Source organism: Adiantum capillus-veneris, chromosome 1 (genome assembly GCF_014529385.1).
Source record: "Adiantum capillus-veneris isolate H3 chromosome 1, ASM1452938v2, whole genome shotgun sequence".
NCBI classification, from domain to species: domain Eukaryota; kingdom Viridiplantae; phylum Streptophyta; class Polypodiopsida; order Polypodiales; family Pteridaceae; genus Adiantum; species Adiantum capillus-veneris.
The window spans coordinates 138,006,585-138,015,835 of record NC_140931.1 but is presented as its reverse complement, the minus strand read 5'-3'; the positions used below and the strand labels follow the sequence as shown (position 1 = coordinate 138,015,835).

At 41.8% G+C, this 9,251-nt stretch overlaps 1 protein-coding gene across 2 annotated transcripts; it reads right to left on the bottom strand.

Annotated features, from left to right (window-relative positions):
- Positions 1 to 3,168: 3,168 nt before the first annotated feature.
- On the bottom strand, positions 3,169 to 8,922 carry LOC147465655 (phosphoglycerate/bisphosphoglycerate mutase family protein). Of its 2 annotated transcripts, none has more exons than XM_086521182.1 (9): positions 8,198 to 8,922; positions 7,977 to 8,082; positions 7,447 to 7,663; positions 7,249 to 7,370; positions 6,931 to 7,029; positions 6,686 to 6,739; positions 6,515 to 6,613; positions 6,209 to 6,310; positions 3,169 to 3,866 (listed from the first exon to the last, which is right to left on the bottom strand). In XM_086521182.1, exons 1-9 carry the CDS (start codon positions 8,833 to 8,835, stop codon positions 3,825 to 3,827), a joined length of 1,479 nt encoding a protein of 492 aa, XP_086377308.1. In that variant the 5' UTR covers positions 8,836 to 8,922; the 3' UTR covers positions 3,169 to 3,824. The 2 variants fall into 2 exon arrangements, with proteins under 2 accessions (XP_086377308.1, XP_086377300.1); XM_086521174.1 differs by lacking the exon at positions 3,169 to 3,866 and adding an exon at positions 4,348 to 4,894 and having other exon boundaries at positions 8,198 to 8,913.
- Between the last annotated feature and the right edge of the window lie 329 nt (positions 8,923 to 9,251).

Here is a 9,251-nt window from a genome sequence, read left to right as displayed (position 1 = left end):
TTTAGACCAAGTTGGATAGAAATACTTGCAATTTAGCACAACATACTCTTGCCAAGCTTGTTTATTGTACAAATTGCACATTTTTAACTCATGCATGAGTAGTTATCCAAAAGCAAGGCATGGTACGAGGTGGGCTTTGATGATGTTGGTCTTCATGGACAAAGTTGCTAGCATAGCATGACTCCCTCCTGGTGGCACAAAAATCTCCTCAAGCAATGCCATTGTATAGTGGAATGTGATACCACTACATCAAGAATCACCATGATAACATGATGGGAGCCCTAGTAGGGCTATACAAAAGCTCTCCATGATAAAGTCACTCTTTCCTAACATGGCAATGCACCCACCATAGATAGTTTTATGTCATAGGTCTCCATGAGCACACTATATGTCATGGAATGGATGCAATACATATGACTGAACTACCTCTTGTAAACTCTTCATGAATGTATTTTGATCAAAGTTTTTTGTTTGTTGTGCAAGATCACTCTAGCTCTACCATATTTTGAGCTTGTTGTTTTTTTACATTGGATTTGTAAATATTTTAAGTGTACGTTTATTTCTATTTTGATAATAATATACATGAGAAGACGTGATAGAGTAGAGGCCAATCTATTGATGATGTTTGATGAATATACATTGGTGAAATTCCTACCATGCACTTGTGGCATCAAAACTAAACATCATGTTGACAAAACAGTTGTGTTTCTTGATCACAGATCAAAGTCCAAATTTCACATTATCTCTCTTTGAGCCCTGTGGTTTCTGCAACTATGGGGGTTCCACAAAAGAAGAAGGGACCAAGTATTAGATGCATATTTGCATGTTATTTTTATCTAAATATGGAGTGAAACTCATTGTGTGCTACATGGAAGGTTTGGAAACTATTTAGAAAGGTTTTTGGCTACTATTTGGAAGAAGATATAAATATGTTTATGGTGTACCATGAATTTATTCGCAATTGATTTGTATTTTAGGACATTGACTAGTGTATTTTTCAATGGAGGGATGAAAATTTCTCAAAAGAGGTATGTCACATTTGGTTCAAGAAAACAAAGGCTAGGATGAGCTATAGAAAATGTAGAGTGTGTACTAGCACTATCAAGAGGGGAACTTGATCATTGTGTGAAGAAAAGAGAGGTGGCCACAAGCGGACGCCAGATGCAATGTTTTTCCATTTAGGCTATGTTTGCTTGACCTCATATCTCTCAGCCTGCCATATGCTAGCCTTGTATGAGTTGTATGTCCAACTGATCATCATATGAACCTAGCCCTAATGCATCCTTTTAGAAATCTTAGCCAGTTGTACCTATGAATTGTAATTCTGATGATGACATTGTAGACGATGTCTTCTTGCTTTGTTTTTTGCTTTTTGGTAGGATCCAACTTTCCACCTTTGGAAATAAATTATAAATTCTTGACTAGAACTCCTACCCTTGGCATCTTGTCTTGTTGGCTCCAATGATGCATGTCTCCCTACTAGGACATGGCTATTAAGGTTGTTCCTCAACACTGGTATTTGTGCAACCTTATGTTCATGCATGCATGGTGCTTTTCTACCAAGTTATCACCTAAAACCAGCTCACATTGTAAGTTTTTTGGGAGCCATGAGATAAAATTCTCTAGCAACAATTAGTCGTCAGTGTAGGAAGGTTGTTGTTTAGGGAGGTTTTTCTAACTCCTATGTACTCACCATTGTGTCTAAGATGTAGCTATTTGCATAAGTGCTTAGTTAGCCTAGGTCTTCTCAACATAATCCAAGTACCAAAAGACATGATATTCAAAGCTAGTCAAATTCATCAATATTAAGCACCATACCTTGACCTTGTGTTCATTTTGAAGTTCTGCATCATTTGCTACTACTGATTGTTTGCTTTGAGCCTTGATTTTCTCCTTTGGTTGAACTCCTTCCTTGTTTACTTTAGCTTTAGCAACCTTTGTCTCCAATGTAGATTGTGTTACTTGAGTTGCATCTTTGACTACATATGCCTTTGAGTCTTTGGCATTCACTTTAACTAGTGACCACGCATGGGTTCCTTAGAATTTGTAAAGGAGCACCCTTGATCAAGATCACACTTGATATCTTATCATCCACTTGAACTTTACATATAGCAAATTCACCTTGCATATTGTCATGCCCACAACCTTGGACCTTTGCAATTCTAGTGTTGCAAGTGCTAGAGCCTTACATAAAACCACATCTTCTTACAATTCTAGTGTTGCAAGTGCTAGAGCCTTACATAAAACCACATCTTCTTACAAGTCTTTAGTTTTCATGACATGGAATTCACCTTCCAAGAGTTGTGAATTGATGTTGATGGAAGTATAAATGACTCCCTTGCATTATGCTATGGTGTTTTCAAGATATGGGAAGCAACTTTGAAGATTTATGTAGCGTCAATTTACCAAGAAACCCACAAACCCCATATGACATGAGATCGTTCTCTAGCTCCAAGTGAATTGCAATGTGGCCATCGAGGGATTTTGTATGTGAGTGTACATTCCACATTTACAAGCTTGCTTGCTTGGTCCATTGGATTCACAAGAAGAGATTGAAATAGCCTCCATAATGGCTACAAGGCAAAATGTAGTAGATGTCATTTATATGTTCAGAATGCATTTTCCCTCCACCATGCTTATCATTTAAGTTTATCTCCTAGTGTACATAGTCCAACAAAGTGGAAATTGTAGAAACTTGCATTAGAGATAGATGTTCTTCCTAGAGTGCTTTATGAAAGACATTAAAGGGCTTTGGGCAATGGCACCTACACTCACCAACAACATCCACCAATAGCTCGACAATGCCACCACACGCACACAATGCCCACACTCACCAAGGCAATGGACTATCAGAGGCAAGGCTCCAAGGAGCTCCCCAAGAGGAGATCCCCTTTCTAAAGCTCATGAACTATGCTTGGTTTTATATATATACCACCAATATGGAGTATCCCCTAAGAATCATGGGTTTATTTAGTACCATATGGCACCTCCACATGGCCTCTCTTCACACATGTAGCATCAAAGGTTTGCATTAAGGAAAACATGATGCTAGAAGGGAATAACCTAGAGAAGAGGATAAGACCCACATGCAAGGACAATCCCTGATGGACTTGTGATCAACAAACTCTAAGCTCAAGATTTTCTTTTACAAGCTTTGCATTTTGGAACTTGATTGAATTTAGCTATATCATGTGTGTGTGTGTGTGTGTGTGTGAGAGAGAGAGAGAGAGAGAGAGAGAGAGAGAGAGAGAGAGAGAGAGAGAGAGAGATCTTCATTAGCATTACCCACACTATGGAGAGCTCTTCTCGTGTGACAACGATCCACATAGCTCATTGGTGACACATGCAATCAACTGCCCTATAGATCATCAACATGGCATGTCGCAATTTAACAAGCCATGCTTTGCACTTGCAAGGGATATCTTGCATCACAAAAGCATGTGGCACTCCACTACTTAATCAATAATAATTAAGGCTACATTAAAATTTCTTCCCCCATAAGCATTACATGGTAATTGAGTTGTGGAGGACGAGAGAGAGAGAGAGAGAGAGAGAGAGAGAGAGTCGATTACTGCTTCAGAAGTAGCGATGCATCACAAAAGCATGTGGCACTCCACTACTTAATCAATAATAATTAAGGCTACATTAAAATTTCTTCCCCCATAAGCATTACATATGGTAATTGAGCTGTGGAGGAAGAGAGAGAGAGAGAGAGAGAGAGAGTCGTTGATTACTGCTTCAGAAGTGGCGAAGACTCATAAAGTGTGATCCCTCCGCTACCCCGGATGACAAGCCCGCAGATCTTGGCTAGTGAATCCGCATTATCATGTGCTCCATCTTTCACGTCTGGCCCTGTGTTCATCAATCTGTGCTCGGCAAACGAATACATAGAATTGACATAGATAAGCAATCAAAATAGCCACACTAAGGTTATGCACAAAAAAAATGAATTAGCTACAATTTGAAAGTAAAGGTAAGTCATCTGATAAATTAAGGCAAATAACATAGCCAACAAATTTCTTCAAAGTCGAGGCATTTGAAACGGCCAACCAGTAAACAAAGACTCCAAAACAAAGCATCACTTCTCCAAAAAAAAAAAACTTATAATAATAAACATAAATTCTACGTAAAAGATAAAAGCATATATCTTGCAAGGTGAAAATGATTGATATTGTTTATGTGCGTTTGTTTAACAAGCTTGTAAAGAAGAGTTTGTATGTTATTAAGCTTCTCTATTGACAGTATAATGTTTCAAAAATGAAAAAATAATAAAACAAATTTAAGACATCTAAAAGACTCCTGGATTCTCTCTCTCTCTCTCTCTCTCTCTCTCTCTCTCTCTTCACACACACACAATATATACTTTGCATCTTTCCCAGACTTATTACATGCTTGTTAAGTGCAACTTCGAGGGAGCCTTAGCATTTAATTACATTAAAAAATGGCAGGTCAAATTGCTTTCATCTTCGTCATCCTCGGTCATGGGGCATCAAAAGTCTTCATCTGCAAGAGTGGGCAGAGTGATGGGCACTGCCCATCTACCCAAGTGAGCAGTGTAGTTCAAGCAGCGCACCACACCTCGACCAGAAGGGCCATCAGGCAAGTCAATGACACTCAAACTGCCAGTATCCACATGGAAGGTTCCAATGGAGGCTTGTGTTAGTCCAAGGCAGTGCCCAACCATGGCGGTGTGCATCGTCTCATGGCCAACCACCACCACATTTTTGTCTTGAGTCAAAGTCTTTTCCAACGCTTTCACATGCTCCAGCACAGCCACCCATGCACACCCTGCCCTGTTCCAAAAATATGAAATGCTCTCTCCTCCTTCAATGTCTTCGTGTCGTACAAAATCTTGCCAGCGACCTTCCTCTACAACTTCTGCCGGCGACTTACCCTGTCAAAAGATATGACGGTTTAGAAAATACCTAGCGAAACCTACACATATACAAAACCTCAGCAGAGAAAAAGAGCTGGAGGACATGCCATTCTTCCAAATAGATACTCATGGAGGTCTATGAGCAAAGAACAGAGAGGCCCTTTTGCCACTACTGGAGAAGAACAATGCTGTCAGCTAGAGGATGGTCAGGTACATGTATTAAGACATAAGAATCAACACTAAGAGCAAGGGCGTAACAACCATGTTTACTCCATGGACAACGATAGGGACATTTTGTAGAGGACATGGGACGTCTGGAGCCTCTTACTTTGGAGTCTAGCTGTGTTAGCCAACCATGGTTCACTAGTTTGAGGGGAGGCCTCTTGTAGTCCATGTGACCTAGTAGTTTGTGTGATATGAGTAGCCTATGTGGCATTGATTGTACATTCAGTTTACATAGTCCAAACCCAAAGAAGAGGGTTGCTGAGAGTGTGGGCTGTCCCCTATGATACCAACATCGGTGTGAGAACCCTACCTTGTGTGCCCCATATGTTGAAGGCAACAGTAGGCAGCACCCCATTAAACCACGGGCTTGTACAATTCAAAATTCAGAAGATCATGAAACATAAGGGGCAAGAGCAAGATGCACAACACAAGAAACCTCAACCCCTCACCCTTTGCGCAGGAGTCACAACTAGCTCAGTAAAGTTCACTGTCTTGAAAATCATGGATGTGATGTGTTCACAATTCACGAATGGGGATTCTTGAACGTCGTGTCGTCTACAGTTCAACCTGTGCTCAAGATGGCATGTCTTTAGTGACAAGTTGATGGTTGCAAATCCGAGGTGTATCAAGTAGTCGGCCACTCCTGGGGTGTTCATGGTACCTTCTTCAAGCTATGCATCTCAAGTGAATGCTTGGAGCAATCCTATTTCTTTAATTTGTCTTTTTTAGGTATTTATTTTACTTATTTGACATTGACATGAATCTGGGTCGGCCAATTCATGTGCGGGGTACATAAGACCCCATGAACTCTGCCCCCATTGTAATAATCTATCTAATTCATTGCCTGGTTGGCTGGTTTCAGCAAACTCTCTCTTTCTCTCTCTTGTGCATTCTTTCTCTATCTGTTCGCTTCCGCAACGTGGACTTTGACAAAAAATCCCTACTATAGAGTGCAGAAATGGCAAGGCAGATAACTCTTTATTGAGAAGCAGCCACAAATGAAAAGAAACCTTTTCTGACCACGAGTTCATTAGCCAAAATAATGAAGTGAAGACAATAATAAGTTGCATGCGAAACCAAAAACACTTTGGAAGTAGTAACAAGTACCCTCCATTGCCCCCAATCAAGGTCTGCCAGCTCTTCAAGCTCCTTCTCTTCCACATAACGGGGCACGCAATCGGCACCCAAGCAATCAGCAGCCTCTTGCACCTAGATCATAGAGATTACTTGTGTTAGGACGAAGGCCAACATTAAGAAGTAGGTTATGTTACATGTCACTCTCCTCACACATAAGGAGGGTGCTGGAGCATGCATACAAAAGACTCCAATCCAAACACTGTCAAGAAAAATCACCGTCCTAGTACTTAATGAAAGAAACATACTTGTCATTCTTGTGTAAATGAGAATACCTACTTCTACTATGGCTTCTGCTGTCTTCCTCGTGGTTGGTTGAGGACTGCTTAACACCAAGCTCACCCTGACGTCCAAAAGCAGCTCTGCTGTCTTACGTGCCTAATCCAGAAAAGAAACACTCAGATTCAAGCCTAGCTCTCAGTGTGATTAGGACAACAGTTGCCGTAAAACCTGAATAATCCCCAGCATATTTAAGGACTCGCCTCTGGACATAGGAAAGCGGTTCTGCATCACACATTGGCAACATGAAAAACTTTTTCAAGATAGGACTGTGAGATAAAATATGCGACAAATTGTCCACAGAATAGCGTACTTTGTGGCAAATTTTAGGTCATTCGAGCGATTGATTGCATGCAATAGTTCCCAACAACTAATCATGTTATAACCAGAACAAGAGTGAGAGAAAGGAAACAGACCTCAACAGAACTATCTGTAGCTCCATGACAAACAAGTATAATGCGAAACGCAGCCTTCCTTCCACCGGCTTGCTCCCCTGCTACTGGTGGGCTTGGAGTCTGCATCATCCTGCCTGCATCATTTCCTGCTACGTCACCTCCATCCACGCTATGCATCTTACTTACTCTCATACAATCAGGCCTGTGACCCCAATGCACCTAGCTATCCTAGTGCACTACCCCACAAATTGCCCAAACTTTTGCTCACTGCTCTTTATTTGAAATGTGGCTGCAAAACGCAGATTCTTCAAAACTATCTATGACTGGCAAATGAGTCACCTGATTTAGCCGGTCAAGGCACACAGAAGGAAGTCCATGGCCGATAGTTCGTGGAGCAAAATCAAGCACACTAACACCACAATTACTTTGGAGCAGCAGACGGAAATACTCAGGGCCCAATCCTGAAAAATAGTCTTCTTTTATAAAGGTTTTAAAAAATAAAGGAATTGAACTCAATCAAGGGAGTAAAGACCTGACCTGTTGCCGTTGCGACCAACGCTTGGTTGACTGCATTGTGGGCAACCACCAAAATGGATTGTCCACTGTGGCATAAAATCTCTTCCCAGCATTTTTGGGCCCTTGCCCAAAGTTCTCTGACAGGGTAATGACCATCAATGAGAAAATTTGCAGCGTCAACTTGCCAAGTTCTATAGGCATTGCCATATCGCTCCTTACCCTCGTTCTTCATCAAACCCTACTCACCCGGCATCAAAATCAATAAATGAGTGCACAATTCCTTTCTAAATAAAGAAGATTAGACTTAAGAAAAGACATCTATAAAATAAGCACAATTTCTAAAATTCCAGCACGCAATCAGGCGCATCAACGAAAAGTATATTGGAAAAGTCAATTGACGAAGAGCGATGTTGCATATAATTATCTCCAAATGTAATGCTTAACAACTGTCTCTAAATGCAAAGGGCAGAAAAGAGTTCAAGACATTAAGGGATGAAAAGCAAAAGTCATGCCAATAGTTAAGCAAACACCCAAGCATCACATAGACATACCTGGAACCCATACAAGTCAATCTCTCGAAGGTCATCAATTGGGATCATTGAATTGGTGCGATGGCCCCAGATTATTTCAGCAGTGCGCTTTGCTCGAGCTAAAGGACTGAATTCACCAAACAGAAAAGCCATAAATTTTGCTTCTAAGAGTTTACATGATCAGAGATGCTTGATGCAAGGTTAACATATTCAGAATGCATGCTGCTGATGAGACTGCCCACCTGTGGAAGCAAACGTCAAAGACATCAGAGAGAAGCATTTGGCGTGAAGTCTCCGCTTGACTCTCTCCTTTGGCAGTCAAGACAGCAAAGTCAGAGCTCCCTTGGATTCGTCCTTCCGCATTCCATGTGCTTTGACCATGTCGAACAAGAACCACACGTTTAGAGGCCTGTATGAGTGGAAGTGCAGCATGGTTGGGGATGGAAATGGGTTCAGCACATGAGGCACTATCCACTATGGGATCAGATCCTGTGAGAACAGCATTGGGTGTGTAGCCATGGCCATTGCCGAAAGCATGAACACATCTCACCGAATCACCATGTGTACCAGCAATGGGATGATCAACGAGAATAGACCCCTGACCGAAGAGCGAGGAAGAAATATCAGCCATTCTGTGTACATCTCCACACTTGTAGCCGTGTACGCCAGTGCCCACCATGTGAACCCCAGTGGTAGAAGGTTTGCTCTCTGCACGCACATTACTCACGTGAAAAGGAAAAAAGTAACCGCCTGATCTAAGAGCAGAGGACCGCTTTGCAATCACACACTGCTCTCGATCAGCAGGAAAATTGGCCGTAGAGAGCGTTGGGATGAGGGTCTCGGAGCGCCCGTGACAGCATGCGTTGCATGTGAAGACCATATCCGCTGACTGCGTGTAATGCCCTGTCGAGGCTTACCTCGTGAACTTACTGGTTCTACTTTCCCATTGCATGTTTTTCTGCCACCACTTGTATTCTTTGATAAGATTCCTCTCGGAGTCTGAAGGAATTCCTCCTCTTCAAGGCTTCAGAGTTCGAAACCTTTTCCTTGCTCTCTTGGCATCCCCTATCGACTAGTGGAGCTTTGTAGCACAATTGTCACATTGGTCATGACTCTCATGCTATCGTAGGGAAACTAGTGTGCCATGCTACAACTCAATACACATGTGTGATGCATGTTGCAGACGGCAGTGGTAGTAAGGGCGTTTTCACAAACATCCGGCCATGGTCCATGGACAAAATTGAGGACCAATTAACGTGTGCCACTTTGGAATGGTTGTCCAAAAGGGATTCGCAC

Coding starts and splice junctions, on each gene's coding strand:
- LOC147465655 (XM_086521174.1), bottom strand. CDS start 8,835: ATGGTCTTCACATGCAACGCATGCTGTCACGGGCGCTCCGAGACCCTC. Junction 7,664..7,976: donor TTGACTTGTATGGGTTCCAG/GTATGTCTATGT, acceptor CCGGGTGAGTAG/GGTTTGATGAAGAACGAGGG. Junction 7,030..7,248: donor GCCTTGACCGGCTAAATCAG/GTGACTCATTTG, acceptor AGGATGATGCAG/ACTCCAAGCCCACCAGTAGC.